This window comes from Rhinichthys klamathensis, unplaced genomic scaffold (assembly GCF_029890125.1).
Source record: "Rhinichthys klamathensis goyatoka isolate OS25496 unplaced genomic scaffold, OSU_Roscu_1.1 h1tg000219l_1, whole genome shotgun sequence".
Classification (NCBI taxonomy): Eukaryota; Metazoa; Chordata; class Actinopteri; order Cypriniformes; family Leuciscidae; genus Rhinichthys; species Rhinichthys klamathensis.
The window spans coordinates 105,001-127,833 of record NW_026606743.1 but is presented as its reverse complement, the minus strand read 5'-3'; the positions used below and the strand labels follow the sequence as shown (position 1 = coordinate 127,833).

The window sequence follows — 22,833 nt, the reverse complement described above, 5'->3', positions numbered from 1 at the left end:
CTGATGTATCTATCAGTGGTTTCTCACGTAAAACTGAAGTTCAGCTTCAGATCGGCCACACAGCTGTTGTTTGAATTACAGTTCCTTTGAAACGGCACCTAATAACATACAAAACAGAAACTTTCATAGAGCTTTTGAATGTTGCAGAAACTTTATACAGTAAAGCTGAAGGAGCTGATATTTCTAGACAGAGAAAGACATGCATTTAACAAGCCTAGTGTGTATAAATTGTGATGTCAGAAGTTCAGCTTACCTCGACATACTCCTCTGTCCTGCTGTGGATGTCAAGAATAGCCGTGGAGTTTTCAGAAAGCATCTCGGTTTGTGAGAAATTCATTCGTATCTTCAGCGGAAACACTGTGTCTCTTATGCAGCGCTAAAACAAACACAACATTTGGTGTTAAACCGAAGCTGCTGTGATTGGCTGAAGCTGTGATAGATGAAACGTACTGGCATGAAGATGGGGAATCTGGAACAGGAGATCCTAGAATCCAGCAGGATAAACTGCTGAAGAGTCCTGGACGACGGATCACTCTGATCGACGAATCCTCGATTGATTCCTCTCATCACATCAACATTCAGGTTCAGAGAAATATTCAGGTTCTTCTCGAGAGATCCTGAGAGAGATGAGAGGGGTAAGACTTATGGACGCCTGCTCTTCATGTGACTGAGACTCTGAGATGTATTTGACGTTACCACTGCTACTGGTCCGCTCGTTCACTGTGAAACATGAAGTGAGATTAAACGCAATAAAGACTTTGTCACCACCCGGGCATTCAAAGTCATTCAGATTGATTTCATTGGGACTGAAACTGAGCTGCGCCGATACAGACATCACAGGCCGAGCCCTGAGAAGAGAGAGAAAAGAGTAAATAGCTAATGATACAGTGAGACTAACTGGGCCTAAAAAAACTTGACCAACTCAAACTGATAGTAAGTTTGCTCAAATCATTTCATTCTCCAAACTAAGGGTTCAATTGCAAACTGGCTCTGTTTGAGTACAGTCACTTTAGTAGTTCATAAATGAGACCTCGTGTTTAGCCTGCAAGAGAATCTTTCCATTATTGTGTAAATGTGTTGTGAAATGTCCTACTTGAGCAGCACGATCCCTCCTTTAGCTCCGATCACGACATCTGTCAGATTATCATCGCTCATGTCCATCTGACCAGACAGAGACACTCCGAACTGCTGCAGACCGGGCAGAACCGAGCGCGCTGGAATCAACTAGACACACACACACACACACACAGAGAGATCTACTGTGCTAAAGCGGTTCATCATTGTACACGTTTAGCCTGCCATGTCTGTCTGTTTATCTGAGAACATTGGGCTCGTCTGGGATTCTGGGTTAAACTGGGCACAAACACAGTGTTTGGGATTGAGGGAACTAAAGCAAACTCTCACCTGAGGAGCGTGTTCGGTGTTTATTCCACGTGTCCTGTCGCCCAGGTAGATGTAGACGACTCCCTCCCCTTCATTCTCAAGCGGCGCCCCGACTGCCACATCTGACAGCCCGTCCCCATTCAGGTCCTTTAGTGAAGCCAGAGATGCAGCAAATCTGCCGGTGTTTGACTCGTTCAGTGTCTTCTGAAAATACTACAGAGAGAGAGAGACCATGATCTTTATTCGTCTGCACATGACCAGCTCCAAAACAATGCATTACCATGACGAAAAATTTGATTCATTCATTGCTATAGGAGAGGATGAATTTTCTAAACTTGTTAATTCATCTAAATCGACAACATGTTAGACCCTATACCAACTAAACTACTGAAAGAGATGCTTCCAGAGGTCATAGATCCTCTTCTTAATATCATTAATTCGTCTTTGTCTCTAGGATACGTACCAAAAACCTTTAAGCTGGCTATGATAAAACCACTTGTTAAAAAACCGCAACTTGATCCTACAGAATTAGTCAATTACAGGCCGATCTCGAATCTGCCTTTTCTGTCAAAGATATTAGAAAAAGCAGTATCCTCACAACTGTGTTCCTTTCTAGAAAGAAATGATATCTGCGAGGATTTTCAGTCCTGATTTAGACCGTACCATAGCACTGAGACCGCTCTCATTAGAGTCACACATGATCTGCTCTTATCATCCGATCGTGGTTGTATCTCTCTATTAGTGTTACTCGATCTTAGTGCTGCATTTGATACTATTGACCACAACATTCTTTTGAATGGATTAGAAAACTATGTTGGCATTAGTGGAGTTGCACTAGCATGGTTTAAATCATACTTAACTGACCGTTATCAGTTTGTAGCAGTAAATGAAGAGATGTCTTATCGATCACAAGTTCAGTATGGCGTACCACAAGGCTCAGTACTAGGACCGCTGCTGTTCACTCTGTACATGCTACCATTAGGAGATATCATTAGGAAACATGGCATTCGTTTTCACTGTTATGCTGATGATACTCAGCTGTATATTTCTTCACGCCCTGACGAAACTCACAAAATTTCCAATTCACAAAATTAACGGAATGCATAGCTGATATAAAAGTTTGGATGATTAGTAATTTCCTACTACTAAATTCTGAAAAAACAGAGATTCTAATTATTGGACAAAAAACTTCCACACGTAATAACCTAGAATACTGTCTAACACTTGATGGCTGCTCTGTTAAGTCTTCGTCGTCGGTTAGGAACCTGGGTGTGTTCTTAGAGACCAATCTTTCATTTGAAAGTCACGTGTCTAGTATCTGTAAAACCAAATTTTTTCATCTTAAAAATATAGCTAAATTACGCCATATGCTCTCAATTAAAAATGCGGAACAGTTAGTTCATGCGTTCATGACATCAAGGCTAGATTACTGTAACGCTCTACTGGGTGGTTGCCCTGCACGCTTAATAAACAAACTACAGCTAGTTCAAAACGCAGCAGCTCGAGTTCTTACCAGAACCAGGAAATATGACCATATTAGCCCGGTTCTGTCAACACTGCATTGGCTCCCTATTAAACATCGTATACATTTTAAAATATTGCTGATTACTTACAAAGCACTAAATGGTTTAGCTCCCAGTGCTTGAGCGAGCTCTTAACGCATTATAGTCCTTCACGTCTATTGCGATCTCAAAGTTCCGGCCAGTTGATAATACCTAGAATATCTAAATCGACTGCTGGCGGGAGATCCTTTTCCTATTTAGCACCAAAACTTTGGAACAATCTTCCTACCAGCAGACACACTCTGTCAGTTCAAAGCTAGACTAAAAACACATCTCTTTGACCTAGCATACACATAACACATTATAGACTTCTATAATTAAATGTTAGGCTGCATAGTTTAGATCAGCCGGAACCGGGAACACTTCCCATAAATCCTGATGCAGTCGTTACATCATAAGGATGGCGTCTACGCTAATATTAGTCTTTCTGTTCATCCCGATTTTTACCGCAGTCCGCCGGATCCAGGCCGTATCCAGATCTGATGAAGGACCTGCGTCTGGACGCGACGACAACGCAGTCCTGAAGTGTCTCTCCCCTGTGAAGGCCTCCCTCCCTTTACCCCTGTACAGATAAAACGTTGTCGGGATAATTACGGTTCTCGTGGCTACGCAGACGGGACATTTTTCTGCATTAGAAATTTTTAAGACCAGACAAGTGGTTTGTTGAGGGTTGATTCGTGAAGGACTACACGCCTGAGTATTCAAACGCGCATACCTATGGACTGAACACATCATGCGCATGTACGCACCGTCTGCATTTTCGCGGGTTTGCGTTTTTGAGGTTTCCGCAGAGATAACAGATTAGCGTTTGCACCTTCTAACCTATTTCAGGGAGTGCGTTCTCGAGACACCTGTTTTTTTTGCAGGACAACTGTTTTTTTTGGACAACTTCGTTACTGGAGAGCCACTATCCACAACTCCAACCCGACTCAAACACACATGAACCAGCTAATCAATGTCTTCAGGATTACTAGAAAGCTACAGGCAGGAGAGTTTTTTATCAGGGTTGGAGCTAAACTCTGCAGGACAGTTTCCCTCCAGGACCGAAGTTGCCCATCGCTGCACTGGAGTAACGCAATGGTGATGACTAGCAATCTTCCAGTCACAGACCCTGAACATTAACCACATGTGTTTCTGTACTTACTAATGGAGAATGTTGTGAATCTGTCCATACCTCCTCTGATAAAGCGTAGACGTACAGCCTCCCTTCTGCCCTCGGCTGAGACTGGTGAAATAACGGAGCTCCGACCAGAAGGAAATCTGAGTCTCCATCCAAGTCCACATCCAACAGACTCAGAGACGCGCCAAAATACGAGCCAATCTGATGCCAAAAATGAATCAAAATGAATGTAATTGCATTCTAGCATATGATCTTTATAGCCTGATGTTCACAGAAGAAATGTGAAAACAACATGTTCCACTAACACCTCACAAACACATTCACACAATACTCCCTGCCTTCATGTTGAACACTAGAAACTGAAGTGGTCTAGGCAGAAATGATTTGACTCATTTCCGTTTTATACGCCGATGTAGAGCCCATAATGTAAGTGAAATGCTTGTTATTACTGATAATTAAAACTTGCAAATGCTAAAAAATCATGTGAGGTCATCTGAATTTATAATATTCAGAATAACTTATTCAGTTAGCCCTATTTTTTATTATTAAAATATCCTATATGTATTACTTTAATTCTGTTAACTTTACTATAATTAAAATATTACAGCTTCTACAGTAAGTGGTAGCTAGGGCATTGCTAAGTGGTTGCTAACTAGCTGCTAGAGTTTTGCTAGGTGATTGCTTGGATGTTCTGGGTAACTTGTAGGATGTTTATAAGTGTTTTTAGGGAGGTCCTAGAGCTTTGTAAGGATGTTTATATGTGGTTGCTTTGCAGTTGCTAGGGGGTGATTACTAGGGTGTTGCTAGAAAGGTAATAAGTGGTTGGTAGATGGCCGGTGAGGTTTTTGAGATGGTTTTAATGGTTTTGTAAGAGTGTTTCTAAGTGTGGTTGCTTCTTCCGTAGGATTTGTAAAGCCCTGCTCTTGCTGATGGAGAGTGTTAATATCGTGTCAGAGGGTTCTTCTTCACTAACTTGTTCTCCGGTGATGTTCCTCGTCACTGTCCATGTGCTTTCATTCTTGGTGAAGAGGGTCACCAGACCCTTGTGTTCGGCCCGCGGAGCCCCAGAGAACAGAAGAGAGATGCCGCCTCTCATTCCCAGAACAGCAGAGTAACCTGAACATCATCAGCATCATTAAAACATGCACAGACACTTCACACCAGACTAGGACGGACCAACAGCTTCAACATACCCATGTACGAGTCTTTACTGACAGATGGATCCTTAATCTCAGTCTCTTTAAATCCAGATCCTGATCCAGTCACTTCATACAGAGATCCACGCCAGTCATTAGATCCAACTGAACCCACAATCGCAGAGTCCTGAAACAAACGCAGCAGTCTCAGCTTCAGTCTCGGCTTCAGTCTCAGCTTCAGTCTCGGCTTCAGTCTCAGCTTCAGTCTCGGCTTCAGTCTCGGCTTCAGTCTCAGCTTCAGTCTCAGCTTCAGTCTCGGCTTCGCTTCAGTCTCGGCTTCAGTCTCGGCTTCAGTCTCGGCTTCAGTCTCGGCTTCAGTCTCGGCTTCAGTCTCGGCTTCAGTCTCGGCTTCAGTCTCAGCTTCAGTCTCCGCTTCAGTCTCGCGCTTCAGTCTCAGCTTCAGTCTCCGCTTCAGTCTCAGCTTCAGTCTCAGCTTCAGTCTCAGCTTCAGTCTCAGCTTCAGTCTCAGCTTCAGTCTCGGCTTCAGTCTCCGCTTCAGTCTCAGCTTCAGTCTCAGCTTCAGTCTCAGCTTCAGTCTCAGCTTCAGTCTCAGCTTCAGTCTCGGCTTCAGTCTCAGCTTCAGTCTCAGCTTCAGTCTCAGCTTCAGTCTCAGCTTCAGTCTCAGCTTCAGTCTCCGCTTCAGTCTCAGCTTCAGTCTCAGCTTCAGTCTCGGCTTCAGTCTCAGCTTCAGTCTCAGCTTCAGTCTCCGCTTCAGTCTCAGCTTCAGTCTCGGCTTCAGTCTCGGCTTCAGTCTCGGCTTCAGTCTCGGCTTCAGTCTCCGCTTCAGTCTCAGCTTCAGTCTCAGCTTCAGTCTCAGCTTCAGTCTCAGCTTCAGTCTCAGCTTCAGTCTCAGCTTCAGTCTCAGCTTCAGTCTCAGCTTCAGTCTCAGCTTCAGTCTCGGCTTCAGTCTCGGCTTCAGTCTCAGCTTCAGTCTCAGCTTCAGTCTCAGCTTCAGTCTCGGCTTCAGTCTCGGCTTCAGTCTCAGCTTCAGTCTCAGCTTCAGTCTCAGCTTCAGTCTCGGCTTCAGTCTCAGCTTCAGTCTCGGCTTCAGTCTCAGCTTCAGTCTCAGCTTCAGTCTCAGCTTCAGTCTCGGCTTCAGTCTCAGCTTCAGTCTCCGCTTCAGTCTCAGCTTCAGTCTCAGCTTCAGTCTCGGCTTCAGTCTCAGCTTCAGTCTCCGCTTCAGTCTCGCGCTTCAGTCTCGGCTTCAGTCTCGGCTTCAGTCTCGGCTTCAGTCTCGGCTTCAGTCTCGGCTTCAGTCTCAGCTTCAGTCTCAGCTTCAGTCTCAGCTTCAGTCTCCTCTTCAGTCTCGGCATATTGACTCATTACAGACAATAATCACCAGAGATTCTTAAAAGCTGCTCTTCTGATCTGATTGCCTGCTTTATGCAATTTCCAGGAGTTTGTGTGCGCAGGTTTATATTTGCAACATTTATGTGGTTAGTGGCATTGAGTCTTTGAAAGATGTCCAGAGTTTTTGTTTTATATCTTTAGCAGCAAATGCAGCAGATCAGTTTACATCAACTGGGAAACCCAGCATTGATTAATGTGTTGTAAATTTCTCAATCAGCTCGCTATAGTGCATCACCCATTTCTACAGCCGTCACAGAGTCGTAATTGTTCCAGGGCACTTGATACATTCATGACCTACACATTCCCACAATGCACCAATCAGCAGCATTTTATGAGATTCTATAAACTACTTTTATACCATAACATGAACTATTCCTTATAAGAAATAGTATTTTATTTAACTTATATGACATATTTCTGACCTTGTGGAAGAGGACACTGAATCCACTCTGCGATAACTCTTTCTGTCTGTCTTTGCTGTGTGCGTCCTTTGACCCTGAAACCACAGAAGGAAAACTCTTAAATCATCAGTGGATTCTTCATTAGCTGCTTTTATTTAAAACTTTATACAGTGTGTCCATTTTCTTTACGCTTGCATTTTACCTTCAATGTTGTAGATCTTTATTTGCAGATTGTCAAGAAGTCCTTTGAGTCCACTGTAGTCTTGAATGTAGAAGGTGTTGTTTATCCTTGGTTCTGAAGCCAGCTCCCTGAGTGTTTTTAAGCTAACATGTCCCACCTGGCAAACACAAATGTCATTAAGTCTGTCTGTGCAAAAACACTTTGAATAACTATGAATTGAATCAGCCCAATATGTAAAACATAATTTATTTATTGAAAGCTGAAGTGTGTCATTTCTGCATAACTAGAGACACCAAATTACACAAATAATGACTGTTTCCAGACAGGTTTTTTGAACACTCTCCAAGTTTGCCATTGGTCAGTCAATCAGATATTCCCGCCCCAAACTCACGTGTTTGTTTGACAAGTTGGCATGTCAGGCAGCTCAAACAAACCACAGAGTCACAGTGTTTCAACCCTAAGAATCAAACTACCAGTGACTCTGAACATGAAACTGACACACCACAAACTAAATGACCAGCTTAAGCTTTAAGGATACTCACCCCAATGATGAAGCGGAGGATATTTTGCTCATTGCATCTGTTGAGGACACTTTCCTCATCATTATCACTAGGGTCTCCATCTGTGATGATCACCAGGGCTTTCTGAGCGCTGAGATCGGCTCCAGACGACACGTTATTCAGGAGATTCTCTCTGGTGATGTAATAAATCATAAATAATGACATATAAACATTTGATCAGTCTCAACCTGCCTCTTTTCTTTCTACAATGCGTTTTTAACTTCTAATTTATGCAATGACAAAAGTCCAACTCCAGTGTGTTTAACAAAAAAGAGCCATCTTTGATTTTTAATTATGTGCATTTCAAGACTGTTTCTTTTAAAGTGTACATTCAGTGAACATTCATAAACATATGAAGGTTTCACTCACAAAACATAGTTGATTGCTCCGTGTGTGTTTGTGAGAGTTTTTATGCGTTTCTCTTGCATGAGTTTGTGTTCAGCGGAGCCGTCCTGATAGTCGTTGAAGTCAAACACAGTTGTGAATGTAGTTGAAAACTGGACGGCAGCAAACTGACACACAGAAGGACAAACAACAAGCACACGTGCCGTTAACATCATTAGCAAACTATAGACGATTACATCTCAATATTTCCACATTAATAGTGGTGGATTGATTTACCTTTATGGATGAGTTTGAAAGCTTGCTCATAACATGTTTAATGAATTCCTTGTTCAATTTAAACTCGTCTGGTTTCATACTGCTGGATCCGTCAAAGAGAAACACCAGATTGACTTCTCTCTTCGTGCATTCTGCAGAAATACCACAAGATATGGAAACAAGTATTTACATAATGTCTTTAATCCTGTCTTTAATTGAGTTGTCAATAATCATCACACCAACTGGAATGTTAGTAAGAACCCAACACATGGTTTACAGTATTAAAGACTGAAATAGTTAAACTGCATTCAGTGCTAGAAGTGTCGTTATCCGCTGGTTTCTGTGTCAGACTCGTCAGACCTTGGTAAGCGGCGGTAAAGTTTGAGACGGCCTGTAATCTGCTGTTGAACTGGTAGCAGACGCCATTCAGATACGAGTTTCCGTCACACTCATGAGGAAGATAGGGACTGCAGCTCTGAGAAAGAGACACAATATCTAAAATATCAGGAGGATCAAATCACACAAATTCTTTAATAGTTTCTATAAACTTTTTTTTTTTAAACAGTTCCCATTTTTTTAACCAAATGCAATTAACAATTAAAAGAATTACTTGCCCAAAAATACTAACCTAACCCTAACCCTTTCCATTGTATTTTATTTTCCCCATAGGCAAATTTACTAACCCCCGCTCGCCACTGGCATATGTACATGAAGGATGACAATCAAAGAAAAGGGAACAGGTGAGAAGTAATTAAAAACCATGACAACTAATGAATAACTCGAAAAATAAAGACAATAAAACCTATGAACAGAAACTAAACAAGAAAGAGAAACTAAACATGACCATGACACCCTCATGCTGTTTTAAACTTGTGTGACTTTCAAACCTTAAAAAACAAAAGAAAAGAAATGGCACCATAAAAGTACAATTTTAAGTCATGTGATGTTTGTGTGAGGAGCAGACTGAAGTTGAAGTGTTTATTCAGTCATGATCTTTTTGAAGCATAATAACTTAAGTCTCAGTTCATTGGAATTGCCTAGAAAACGTTTTGGGTTACGTCTGTAACCCTTGTTCCCTGAGAAAGGAACCAGATGGTGCGTCGTTAGAAACAACTCTTTGGGGACTCTCCCTAAGCGTACGTCTCTGAAGTATGAATGAAACTATTCCAATCCTGATTGGAATCGTAAGCCATCTTAAGCGTCAGGTCTTCAGCTGATGCCAACTGAAGTGGTTCGAAGGGGGCCAGGGATAACCCTTCAAGAACCACCGGCAGGTCCCAGGTTGGCACTCTGGTCCTGGTCGTCGGTCTCATCCTCCATGTACCACGGAGAAAACGTATGACCAGCTGGTGCCTCCCCAGAGGCCCATCACTTAGTGGTGCATGGAAAGCTGCAATGGCAGACACGTACACCTGAGACCTGCAGAGTAACAATCTTGAAGGAACTCCAGAACTGAATCCACCGGGCAGTTAACTGGGTCTAACTCATGCTCTCTACACCAAGTGGAAAACACATTCAACTTTAGGCCATACAATCTCCAAGTGGAAGGAGCTCTGGAACTAAGTATGGTCTCGACCACTCCGGCTGAGAAGCCAGCATCTAGGTACTGAACCCCCTCAGGGGCCAAACCCACAGCTTCCACATCTCCAGGCGAGGGTGAGACCGCTTGAGACCTTCAGGAGTGCTATTATGTCTGAGAACCATAATTGGGCCGGCCAGAATGGGGCTACTAGAAGTAGACTGACTCCATCTCGATGGATCCTCTCCAGAACTCCCGTGAGCGGAGCGATCGGGGGAAATGCATACAAGCGCAGCCTTGGCCACAGCTGTACCATGGCATCCAACCCCAGTGGGGCTGGATGTGTGACGGAAAACCACAGTGGACAGTGGGACATCTTTCGAGACGCAAACAGGTCCACTTCCGTTGGGCTGAATCTCTCCCATATCGACTTCACCACCTCTAGATGGAGTCTCCATTCCCAGGGAGGTGTCTGTCGAAGCAGTTTTCCGGCAACATGACGCTCCCAACACTGGACCTTGGGACAGAAAATGGAAGCTTTAGCTTAAGTTCTGTCAGGAAGACTCAATCAGCGCGCCATGTATTACCTCATCCCTATCCAATCAGGTGTTAACAGTCACAGTATATAAGATTGGTACTTACACTTGTCTGAGTTCGCAGATGCTGACGCTGCCATTCATGCTCTCGTTCAGTCGCCAGCCAACATGTTTCAGGACACGCATATTGTTCTATTATTGAGTTCCGACGATGGATATGTCCCGCCGTATCTCCTGCTACACGTCGAGGTTCCCGCGTTCAGTCCCGCATCTCCCCGTAGGCACAGTGGTCTTCGGAGAGTTTTTTGATCAGCCAAGGCCTCTCATGAGAAGTTCTGCTCTCTAGGCCTAAAACACCCTGGGTAACCAATCAGTTTCCATTTTCACGTCATCAAACGCCTCAACAGCGTCAGCTCAGTCAGGATAATCCGGCAGGAAGAGAACTATGTCAGTCTCAACAACTTGTCCAGCAAAAGAACCTCGCTGTCTGCACGGGTGCATTATCCCGCAGATCACCGATCCACCGACATGAATCAACAACTCTGCAAATCACGAGAGGCGATCTTCTCTCGCTGGTTCAAGTTCAAGCTCCACTTCCAAGGCTTTCAAGTCGGTTTTTCAAGTTTGGTAGGCGCTTCCACCAGCCACTGTTAATATGTCCCCTCTATCACGATTAAACTTCATCCAGGTAAGTATTTCTCCGTTGCTTCCTACACCAGCGGCAGAGTTCAAATTGGTGTCCACGGTGACGTGGCGTACGTGTTCATAATTACTAACGTTACTGATCTGCAGACTGCAATGGGGCCGGTTAGCTCGCCTTAAAGGGGAAATGTTCATAGCAAGTGTAAGCAAGTTTCGCGTCACCGCCACAGTACAGTGATCTAATAATATCAGCGTTGTCAAAACACCCGCAATGTTGGAAACTGCACAATGTATTATTTTTACAATGGAGATGAACGTTCCTGTAAACTGTGCAATATATATATATATATATATATATATATATATATATATATATATATATCAGCGTTGTCGATACTACGCTCTTGTGGGCAGTTTGCAAATACCCACTAACAACTGAGTAACTGATTTAAAAATAAATATATAAATAAACCTGAGTTAAGGAGAGCAAGTTGTTCATTTGGCTGTTATGTATACTGTAGTGGATATCTCTACAATGGCAAGTTAATTACGTATTTACATAAGTGTTGTAATTTCATAAACAACTATTTTCAACATATTTAGGCCTACTTTAAATTCATATTATAAGTCCCTTAACGAAAATTAGATCTACAATATTGGAAATGTGTACAATCGGTGTAATATTCAACCTTTCCCAGTGACTACTTAATCCACTGATATGCGTGATAGAAATATTTTATGTGATGGGTATTTCCACATTAACGTACAGAAAAATGCAGACTAAGGATGCTCCTGTCAAAGGCCACTCATCCTTTGCAAAAACCGTTAACTCAGTAGAACTAACAGTCATATTAGTTTTATCAAGTCAAACCAATCAACAGAACTAATCAGTGAAGGAGACTCGAGTGGCATTGTCTTTGCTCAACTGTATGATTTACATGTTCATGTATCTTTCTATTCAAGAGTCTCAACTGTTGTTGTGGCCAGCGATGAATGGGGCTATTTCTGCAAAGAGCAACTCGGGAGCCACGTCAGGCATATGCTCCGCATCTGCGCCATCACCATATAGTGGTGATGGCGCAGTGGATAAGACACATGCCTTTGGTGTGAGAGACCCGGGTTCGAATCCACTGTGAGACACCAATGTGTCCCTGAGCAAGACACTTAACCCCTAGTTGCTCCAGAGGCATGTGACCTCTGACATATATAGCAATTGTAAGTCGCTTTGGATAAAAGCGTCAGCTAAATGAATAAATGTAAATGTAAATCCGAGAAAAGGATTCTACGCTCAAAAGACAACAGATCAAGTATCATTTAGGTAATGATAGTAGCTGCTTGACAGGTTGCCGTCACCTTACTTCAGGTAAGTAACGTAGTAAGAAGTCAGATTTCGTCGGTTTAAGAATAAAAAAAAAAAAACAAAAAAAAAACACACTTGACAAGGGTGCATGTCCAATCTCAGATTCGGATATCTAGATCAGTAAAGGCTAGATGAATCTTTTAAGCTTACTCAAGGTTCGTTTCGTCCGCTCTTCACAAAATCATCCTATAGCGGTTGTTGGCATCCTTAGGGATTTGGCGTGGTCGCAAAATATATTATATTGTTGTGCTAACAAAGCATGGTTGTCATCAAGGCAGATCTTATTGTTAGGCGATCTTGCCATTCCTGAGACGTTAATTCGGCTATCAGTCGTCTTCAATTTCATAATTAAGGTTGTGCTTATTCCTGCCAATGCAAAGCCATAGCTACGCGCTTTCATTCTTTGTTACAGGCTTTCAGACGGCTTTTGCCGTTCAGCAACCCGGATCCATCACCCGGCCCTCCTCTAACAGTTTATGTTAAATTAGTAATGTTTTGCTTTTCTTTTCAGATTCCTGTTTTCACATCCTGATCACGGCCGATTGTTTCTTCCTCGTCTACAATTACGAAATCGTAATTTAATATTTCTTCCATTCATAGTTTGCTCGCAGGCATTCAAATTCACGCAAGTATTTTAATACTAATTATCCAAGTCTGTTCACCATACCTTCTCTTTGTTTGCTACTTAAGGCATAGCCAAGACCTGTAGTAAACCTCCGATAAACGCCTGCCAATCTCATTGTATCACAAAGATAAAAATGTGTATAATTGTGCCCCTTTTCGCAGGATATGTGGTGGGTCTCCGGTGTGTATGCGGGGTTTGGCTCGGAATGCCCCACAGATCATTTTGAATAGCATGTTGGAATGGTCATTCGAAGGTGATTAAGCATATCGTTTTGTCTATCCCTTTGGATGTGGCAGGGCTGCTATTCCCGGCACAGGGGTCGGAGTTTCAACAGCTCGTTTTGCAGCCTCGATTACCTCTCACCAACAATTTTAAACTTTTTCGCTTTGTTCAACCAGGATCATTCAAGATGGAGAGACTCAAGAAGTGTCAACATATAGACAACATTCCGGATGGTCGTTGATGAATTATGTAGCTATCTCTAGTCACTAATTAGCTTATTCTGTCTCGATTTTCTTTAAATCATGTCCCGTGGGCAGGATTCATGTAAATTTAGGTTGTGATGCACTAACCCAGGAGGAATTTCGTTAGCTCCTCTCAGCGCTGTTGTAGTCTTTAAAAAGCAATTCTTAAATGAATTTCTCCCATTGCTTGAACTTCGAGTGTTGTAACCTTGAAGATGTTGGTTATGCTTATACGGCAACATTTCACACTAAGTAAGTTAGAAAAGCAAAATCCATCTAACTTCCCTCTATTACTTCCTGTCCGCAATGGTCTCTTTTCTATTGGTATTCAGATTGTAGCTGTCTGTTACAGCGTCATGGCTCATGCATCCAGGGGATTCACTCCATGAGCTAAATACTCCGATTTCCCCATGGTCTTTTCTGTTTGCGTTTCTCACCTAATTTCTTTACTCCCTTTCTTAAGAACTCTAAGAATGACTCTCAAGGCTCTGTTTCACTTATCTATTTATTAATTAGTTATAAATTCTGTCCCTTCTCATCTATGATTAGTTTCTTTAAATTCCCCTCCATTTATCCTAACTAAAGTAGCACTTCTCTCTAAGCCAGTTCAGGACTCATCAGTTTCTGCCCTCAAAAGCTGCTGTTTACCCCCCTCCCTTTATACCGGTCATTCGTTCCGGATTGGGGCAGCCACCACAGCAGCCGAACGAGGAGTGTCTACATCAGCTATCAAAATAATGGGAAGATGGTCTTCCTCAGCTTTTGAATCCTACATAAGAACTGATTCAAAAATTATCATTGAAGCCCAGCAAGCTCTCCATTAATCCAGGTAAATCCTCTCGCAACTACTGGTGGTGGTGGTACTACGTTATCCACTTGAGCGCAGTTCAAATTGCACTATCTGATAAAGCCCCTCTGTACTCGTCTCTGTGTTTGTGTTTTGTCCCGCGGTGTCTCCGCTCGTCTTCTGTCTTCACGTGATCCTCCTCGGCCACTAGTTTAGCCGTGGTCCGTGCAGGCTATCATAGCTTTGTTCTTACGGTCCATCGCGGCCTGGTCCGTCTGGTCTAGTGGCCTTGTTTCGTGAATATTGTCTTTCATGTGGCATTAGCGGTCGGTGTGGCTCGTCTCTGTGGTCTCCCATGGCCGTGTGGCCTATCGTGGCCTTGTCCACTAAGGTCCATCCTGGCCTCGTGACCTCTAGGGGTCTTGGTTTTATGTGGCTTTATGGCCGTGTCTATGATTAGCTCGTTATGTGTGGCATATTGAAGCCTGTCCTACATGTGGCCATCCGTGGTCTGTGGTCCATTGCGACCTTCTGTGTGGCTTAGCAGCTGTGTCTTATAGGTTTGTCTTCATGTGGCATTAGCGGCCGGTGTGGCTCCTAAGCGGTCTCGTCTCTGTGGTCTCCCATGGCCGTGTGGCCTATCGTGGCCTTGTCCTCTAAGGTCCATCGTGGCCTCGTGACCTCTAGGGGTCTTGGTTTTATGTGGCTCTATGGCCGTGTCTATGATTAGCTCGTTATGTGTGGCATATTGAAGCCTGTCCTACATGTGGCCATCCGTGGTCCGTGGTCCATCGCGACCTTCTGTGTGGCTTAGCAGCTGTGTCTTATAGGGTTGTCTTCATGTGGCATTAGCGGCCGGTGTGGCTCCTAAGCGGTCTCGTCTCTGTGGTCTCCCATGGCCGTGTGGCCTACCGTGGCCTTGTCCTCCAAGGTCCATCGTGGCCTAGTGACCTCTAGGGGTCTTGGTTTTATGTGGCTCTATGGCCGTGTCTATGATTAGCTCGTTATGTGTGGCATATTGAAGCCTGTCCCACACGTGGCCATCCGTGGTCCGTGGTCCATCGCGACCTTCTATGTGGCTTAGCAGCTCTGTATTATAGGTTTGTCTTCATGTGGCATTAGCGGCCGGTGTGGCTCCTAAGCGGTCTCGTCTCTGTGGTCTCTCATGGCCGTATGGCCTACCATGGCCTTTTTCTATATGTGGCTATCAGGGCCTGCGGTCAAGCTGACCTCGTGTTTATGAGGTCTATCACGGCCTGTGGTCAAGCTGACCTTGTGTTTATGTGGTCCATCGTGGCCTGTGGTCAAGCTGACCTTGTGTTTATGTGGTCTATCACGGCCTGTGGTCAAGCTGACCTTGTGTTTATGTGGTCCATCGTGGCCTGCGGTCAAGCTGACCTCGTGTTTATGTGGTCCATCGTGGCCGTGGTCAAGCTGACCTTGTGTTTATGTGGTCTATCATGGCCTGTGGTCAAGCTGACCTTGTGTTTATGTGGTCCATCATGGCCTGTGGTCAAGCTGACCTTGTGTTTATGTGGTCTATCATGGCCTGCGGTCAAGCTGACCTCACGTTTATGTGGTCTATCATGGCCTGTGGTCAAGCTGACCTTGTGTTTATGTGGCCTATCATGGCTGTGGTCAGGCTGACCTTGTGTTTATGCGGTCTATCATGGCCTGTGGTCAAGCTGACCTCGTGTTATGTGGTCTATCATGGCCTGTGGTTAAGCTGACCTTGTGTTTATGTGGCCTATCATGGCTGTGGTCAGGCTGACCTTGTGTTTATGCGGTCTATCATGGCCTGTGGTCAAGCTGACCTCGTGTTATGTGGTCTATCATGGCCTGTGGTCAAGCTGACCTCGTGTTATGTGGTCTAGCATGACGGTCCATTGGGCCCGGTTCTATATAAATATATAAATAAATAATTTTGTAAATAAATATTGTTCATCTTATCTGTATTCTCCTTTCTCGTTTCAGGAACCGCAGGACCCACGACTGGTGGGTATATTTATTTACAGTTCTTTGGGGGTGGGCTCCGTCCTTGTGGAATTATTCTTCCACTTCTCTTTGGGGGTCCGCTGCGCCCCCGCCTTCATCTCAGGCGGGACATGCAGATTCGGCTAACCTCGCTTTGCTCGCTAAGGACGGGGCCTACGCCAAAGAACTCATAAATTTATGCTTGCTGAGCTGTCAATAAATGTATATAGCCATTCAATTTATCTCCCGAGTCTTTCTGGTAGAAATGGAAGCTTTAGCTTAAGTTCTGTCAGGAAGACTCAATCAGCGCGCCATGTATTACCTCATCCCTATCCAATCAGGTGTTAACAGTCACAGTATATAAGATTGGTACTTACACTTGTCTGAGTTCGCAGATGCTGACGCTGCCATTCACCTCCATCCTCCCCAACCACCACCAAGACGGTACCTTCCCCTCCATCCTCCCCATCACCACCACCAGGATGGTCCCTTCCTTACCTCCAGGGGGTCGGCTGCGCTTTTTATTTTATATTAAGTGCTCCCGGAAGAGATGATTTTTCGTTGTCTTTTGAATGCTGTCAGGGATTCTGCATTCCGGATGAGGGTGGGGAGATCATTCCACCAGCATGGAACCGTGAATGAGAATGTTCTGGAGAGTGATTTTGTGCCCCGCTGTGATGGTACCACGAACCGTCGCTCATTGACTGATCGTAGGCTTCTGGTAGGGATGTAGACTTGTAGTAGTGAGTGGAAGTAGGAGGGAGCTGAACCTGTGGTCAATCTGTAACCAAGTGTCAACACCTTGAACTTGATGCGAGCAGCGAGTGGTAGCCAGTGCAGAGAGATGAACAGAGGAGTGACGTGGGCCCTTTTGGGTTCGTTGAAGACGAGACGAGCTGCAGCATTCTGGATCATTTGTAGAGGTTTAGTTGCACATGATGGAAGTCCAGCCAGAAGAGCATTGCAGTAATCAAGCCTAAAAATGACCAGGGCTGTTGAAATGTTGAAATGTTGAGTCTCAACCCCAAGCTCTGAATATGACCAAGGACGACACCTCGATGCCGAACTGCCATCTCTCGAGACTGAGCCAGTCGTTGATATAATTTAGCACGCGGATGCCCTGGAGCCTCAGTGGGGCCAGAGCTGCATCCATGCACTTGGTGAATGTGCGAGGAGAGAGAGCTAGGCCGAACGGAATAACCCGATATTGGTACGCTTCGCCCCCGAAAGCGAACCTCAGAAACCTCCTGTGACATGGAAGGATGGAGACGTGGAAGTATGCGTCTTTTAGATCTATCGTGACAAACCAGTCCTCGGACCTGATCTGGTTCACGATGATGGGAATAGTGAGCATCTTGAACCTGAACATCCTCAGAGAACGATTCAAGTGTCTCAGATCTAAAATAGGCCGCAACCCTCCATCCTTCTTTAAAACTATAAAGTACTGGCTGTAAAACCCGAACTCCCTGTCTGGAGCAGGAACACGTTCTATGGCCTCTTGGACCACCAGAGAGTGTACTTCTTGTTCCATTACCTGAGCCTGCTCTGGAACCACTGCAGTGTACCACCCCAGCGAATTTGGGGGGACTGTGAGTGAACTGCAGTCTGTATCCTAATTTTATTATAAGTGTATCTTTCCTGAAGCCCTCTTCGCCTGAAGGAGGGTCCTCAGGTTGCCCTTCTGGTCAGAGGACTTCGAGCAAGAGTGTTTTCTCTGTTGCCAGGCTGCCGAGGGAGGGGCTCTAGAGGCAACGCTCTCCTTTTGTACCTGACGGTACAAAGAGCTCGTTGACGGCTGAGGCTAACCGCTCGGTACAGCCTTCTTTGACTTGGATTTTGACGTCGACGGAGAAATTGCTGGAACGCTACAGATTACTTCCTCGCCTCCTGAAACCTATTAACAACAGTATTTACTGCGTCACTGAATAGGCAAGAAAGTGAGAGTGGTGCATCCAGGAGAAAATCTTTTTATTTAATACCAGATAAGTTCAGCCACAGATGTCTCTCCGTGGCTACCAGAGCTGCCATGGATCGGCCAATAGCACGGGCCGTCTTCTTAGTAGCCCGGAGAGACAAATCTGTGGCTTTACCCAACTCCGCAATGTCCTACGGAGTTGGTCCCTTGCCCTCATCCAAGTCTTTTGAGAGGTCGGACATGCAGACATGAACCAGCCCGACCTGCTGCCATATAAGCCCTGCCCACCAGTGCAGAAGTGTCTCTGCATGGCTTGCTGGGCAGCACCGGGGCTTTCAGGGATGATGTGCTTCAGGAGAGAGGTAACTAGTGAGAGCCTCTTCCATCTGCGCCATTGTTACGTTCCTCCACTACCTGTGGTGGCTCTGTTTCCTCTATTAATGTTTGGCTGCTCGGCAGTATGTTTTTCATTTGTCATTGTGTGCAGGTGTGATCAGGTAACGAGTGGGCGGAGAGACACCCTTTAAAAGCTGAGGCACTTCGTGCAGAGAGAGAGAAGGAGAGGGAGAGACTTGTGTACCGGCCACCACGCCTATTTTGATCTTCCTGCAATGTTTTTGTTCTGTAGTAGCTAACTTCCCTATTTCTGTGGTTGTAATTTACTCAATTGTTTAATAAACCCCCTAGACAAACGAGTACAATTGACTTTGCGGTCACTTTATGTTGTGGCCAGTGTGCCTGATCATAACATTTGGGGGCTCGTCCGTTTTCGAATCGGGTAGGAAGTAATGTTTTGTGACCGACTTGTTGGTGAGTACCATATTCTTTTGTCTGGGTAGAGGAGCGTGCACCTCAATAAGTAAGTCACCGGGCAGACACGGAGTCTGCCACTTTATTATTTTAGTTTCATTATTTTTGGTGGTATCCTTAGTCGGTACGTTTCGGGGGATTGTGGTAGACTGCGCAATCGGTCTGCTACGTCCTCACGAGCTTAACGTTTAATGTACACCGGGTAGGGGATCCACTGAAGACTAGTGAGGCTAAGTTTAGTTTTGTTGGATAGGCAAGTAGGGGTTGGGGTGTAGCAGTGAATCTCCCAGTTTTCTGGTACTCGCTTATTTTGTTTGTTGCTTTAGTGATTTAATAGTGCACTGCATAAAGTAGTGTTTAAACAGGAAGAGGTTGGGTTTAGACTTTTGTTGGCTGCAGTGATTTTTGGGGTTTTTAGCCCATTAGTGTGTCTAACTTTTCCTCAACTTGTCAGTATTGTGGCGTGGTGGTGTTATGCTAAAGTCTTGTGGTCATTTTGGGGATTTGATTGCTGTTTTTTTTCCCTTCTCTTCCTTTGTAGTTGTGTAGCAGCCTGTAGTATTTTGTTTTATTTTGGATTGCTATATTAATCATGTCTATAGCTCAGGAGTTTATTGAAAACCCTTCTGTAGAGGCGTTTAATAATCTTAAAAAAGAGCAACTTTTGGAATTAGCTACTCATTATGAAATTGAGTTGTCTGCTTCTGATAAACGCCTCAAAGACCGCATTAGAACTGCTCTGCTACCAGTTTTGGTGGAGAAGAGGGTTTTGCCTCCCGTTGATATGAGAGATTCTATCCGGTTGAAAGAGCTTTCTATTCGGGAGAGAGAGTTGGACAATGAGAGAGAAGAGTTGCGTTTAAAAGTCTCCGAGAATGAGTTGGAAATGAAACGCTTAGATTTAAAAGCTAGACAGGAAAATATTGATCTCATTCACACTGGGTCTTTTGATGTGTGCAAACACATTAGGCTTGTACCACCGTTCATTGAGAAAGACGTGGAAAAATATTTTCCGCATTTTGAGAAAGTTGCGTCAACTTTAAATTGGCTGAAAGAAGTATGGACTTTGTTAATTCAGTCAGTTTTAACTGGTAGAGCACAAGAAGTGTATTCTTCACTTTCACTTGAGCAAAGTAAAGACTACGGTGTGGTTAAGGCAGCTATTCTTAGTTGTTACCAACTAGTTCCAGAAGCTTACAGACAGCGTTTTCGCCGATGTGAGAAAACCGAACATCAGACTTATATCGAGTTTGCTCGTGACAAAGAGGCTTTGTTTGATCGATGGTGTTCGTCAAGTGAGGTGGACAGTCAGGCAAAGTTGCGAGCCTTGATTCTTGTGGAGGAATTTAAAAACTGCTTGCCCGATGTTGTAGCTACTTACCTTCATGAACATAAAGTCAGTTCTCTGCTTGAAGCTGCTGTCTTGGCAGATGAATTTGTTTTGACCCACCGTATCTTCAAAGACCGAGATAAGCCTGTAGGTTCATCTCCTAAGCCCAGTTATGCTGCGGTGCATTCTTCCAGTGGTCCAGAACAGGCTTGTTTTTATTGTAAGAAACCTGGGCACTTGGTGGCAGACTGTCCAGTGCTGAGAAAAAAACAAGCTGCAAAAGGCTTTGGGTTGATTGAAGCGTCCCCACATTTTGTTTCGCCCTGTCCTGAAATTCGAAGTGATGTGAAGACCGGCTATGAACCTTTCCTTAGTGATGGTTTTGTGTCATTGTCTGGTGATGATAATCCCATTCCTGTACGCATTCTGCGTGATACGGGTGCTGCACAGTCATTCATTTTGAAAGGGATTTTGCCTTTGTCGGAAATAACGGAAAATAGCACCAGTGTATTAGTCCGTGGCTTTGAGATGGGCTTTACTGTTGTTCCACTTCACCAAATCATGTTCAAATCTTGTGTAGTCACCGGCCTTGTTGCAGTTGGGGTTTGTGAATCTCTACCCATTCCTGGTGTGTCCTTTATTTTGGGCAATGATTTGGCAGGTAGTAATGTGTGGAACCGAGGGAGGTCGGAAGTTCTCCCTCAAGTTGTTACTGTGCTTGGCAAGGCAGCCGCCCATGAGCGTGTAGAGAAAAATCCAGAAGTTTTTCCTGCATGCGCGATTACTCGCGCTATGTCGGGGAAAGAAGGGCGCTCCTTTTCTCCTGTTGAATATGAACTGTCTGATTCTTTCTTTGTGAATCTTGAGATTGAAAAATCTCCTGAGTCAATAGAGAGATTATCCGTCACTGATCTATCTGGGCCTGATAAGAAAATTAATGAAATTATGTCGGAATCCGCATGCTTATCCCGCACAAAATTGATTGCTGCTCAAAAAGCAGATGTGTCACTAGTCCCTCTATTCCGCTTTGCCTCATCTGATATTAACATTGACGAAGAACCACAATGTTTTTTCTTTCAGGACGGTGTTCTAATGAGGAAGTGGAGGCCTTACAATGTTCCAGACCATGGTAACTCTGTTCATCAGATTGTGATGCCACTTGAATGCAGAGATACAATTTTGAGTGTAGCTCATGACTGTGTAGCTGGTCATATGGGGGTGGCCAAAACACTAAACCGTGTTAGTCAACACTTCTACTGGCCAAGGTTGAAGCGGGATGTAGTTAGTTTCTGTAAAACCTGTAAGGTCTGTCAGCTGGTTGGTAAACCCAACCAGAAAATCCCTCCTGCTCCTTTGTATCCCATTCCCGTTGTGGCCCCGCCATTTGATCATGTTATTGTTGATATTGTTGGTCCACTTGTACGCTTTACGAGTGGATATCAATATCTTATAACAATGATGTGTGCAGCTACTCGGTTTCCGGAGGCTATCCCTCTGCGAGGGATTTCTGCCAAAGTGGTGTTAAAGGAGTTGCTAAAGATTTTGTCTGTGTTTGATCGGGGAAAAATTTAAAATTTTCCTTTGTGTTTTGTCATTTAAATTACAGTATTGTTTATAATATATATATATATATTTTTTTTTTGAGTTTTGAAATTCACACGCATCTCTATTGGAGGGGTATTTGTGTGTGGCATTATGTCTTGTTATTTATATTATGATTATGGAGACTGGAGTCACCATTTTGGTGTGGGGGTATGTTACGTTCCTCCACTACCTGTGGTGGCTCTGTTTCCTCTATTAATGTTTGGCTGCTCGGCAGTATGTTTTTCATTTGTCATTTGGTTCATTTGTCATTTGGTTGTAATTTACTCAATTGTTTAATAAACCCCCTAGACAAACGAGTACAATTGACTTTGCGGTCACTTTATGTTGTGGCCAGTGTGCCTGATCATAACAACCATCTTCCCATACCCCAACTCTCTCGCGCCTACTATATGGCTATAATCTACCACAGATAGATTAGAGACGCGAGAGGAGTGGGGTTTTTCCCATGATTTAGATATTTCATTATGAAGGTCAGGGAAAAATGTCAAGCCCCGGCGGTGAGTTTGACCGGTGCTGCAGGAAGTGCTCATCCAGCTTGCTTTTATTAAGCGCTTCCTGTCTCTCATGCGGCCAGCTGATGTGAAGTCTGGCCACAGCACGTGTCACAACCTCAACGAGCTCCGCATAGGCGGGAACGGGAACTGGCGAGATTATTTCACATTCATCCGCCTCGATGCTGAGCACATCCACTTCCTCAGAAGCTCGAGCATTGGGCCCTCGTCACGGGCAGAAGAAGCGCAGCGCGGGCTTCTGCACCATGAACGGGGGCCTCGGAACCTTCAGATGAAGAATGAGAAGGCGCCGCAGCAGTCTCATTCTCATCTGCAAGATCCTGGCCATCCTCATCGAAAATAGCCAGGCGAGAGCACAGCACTCTGATAGGGAGTGCTTCACAATCACCACAAGGAGCGCC

General features: G+C 44.4%; 1 protein-coding gene across 1 annotated transcript in view; it reads right to left on the bottom strand.

Moving 5' to 3' along the window:
* The window catches only part of zmp:0000001082 (integrin alpha-D), a 52,064-nt gene that overhangs the window by 20,974 nt on the left and 8,257 nt on the right, over positions 1 to 22,833 (bottom strand). The window contains exons 5-19 of the mRNA XM_056264232.1: positions 8,714 to 8,828; positions 8,375 to 8,505; positions 8,123 to 8,265; positions 7,736 to 7,886; positions 7,215 to 7,350; positions 7,034 to 7,107; positions 5,259 to 5,388; positions 5,039 to 5,181; positions 4,120 to 4,266; positions 1,405 to 1,596; positions 1,094 to 1,224; positions 697 to 848; positions 451 to 617; positions 254 to 376; positions 28 to 98 (exon numbers count right to left, since the gene is read on the bottom strand). Of these exons, the coding sequence (XP_056120207.1) occupies positions 28 to 98; positions 254 to 376; positions 451 to 617; positions 697 to 848; positions 1,094 to 1,224; positions 1,405 to 1,596; positions 4,120 to 4,266; positions 5,039 to 5,181; positions 5,259 to 5,388; positions 7,034 to 7,107; positions 7,215 to 7,350; positions 7,736 to 7,886; positions 8,123 to 8,265; positions 8,375 to 8,505; positions 8,714 to 8,828 (2,006 nt within the window). The remainder of the gene's footprint in view (positions 1 to 27; positions 99 to 253; positions 377 to 450; positions 618 to 696; positions 849 to 1,093; positions 1,225 to 1,404; positions 1,597 to 4,119; positions 4,267 to 5,038; positions 5,182 to 5,258; positions 5,389 to 7,033; positions 7,108 to 7,214; positions 7,351 to 7,735; positions 7,887 to 8,122; positions 8,266 to 8,374; positions 8,506 to 8,713; positions 8,829 to 22,833) is intronic.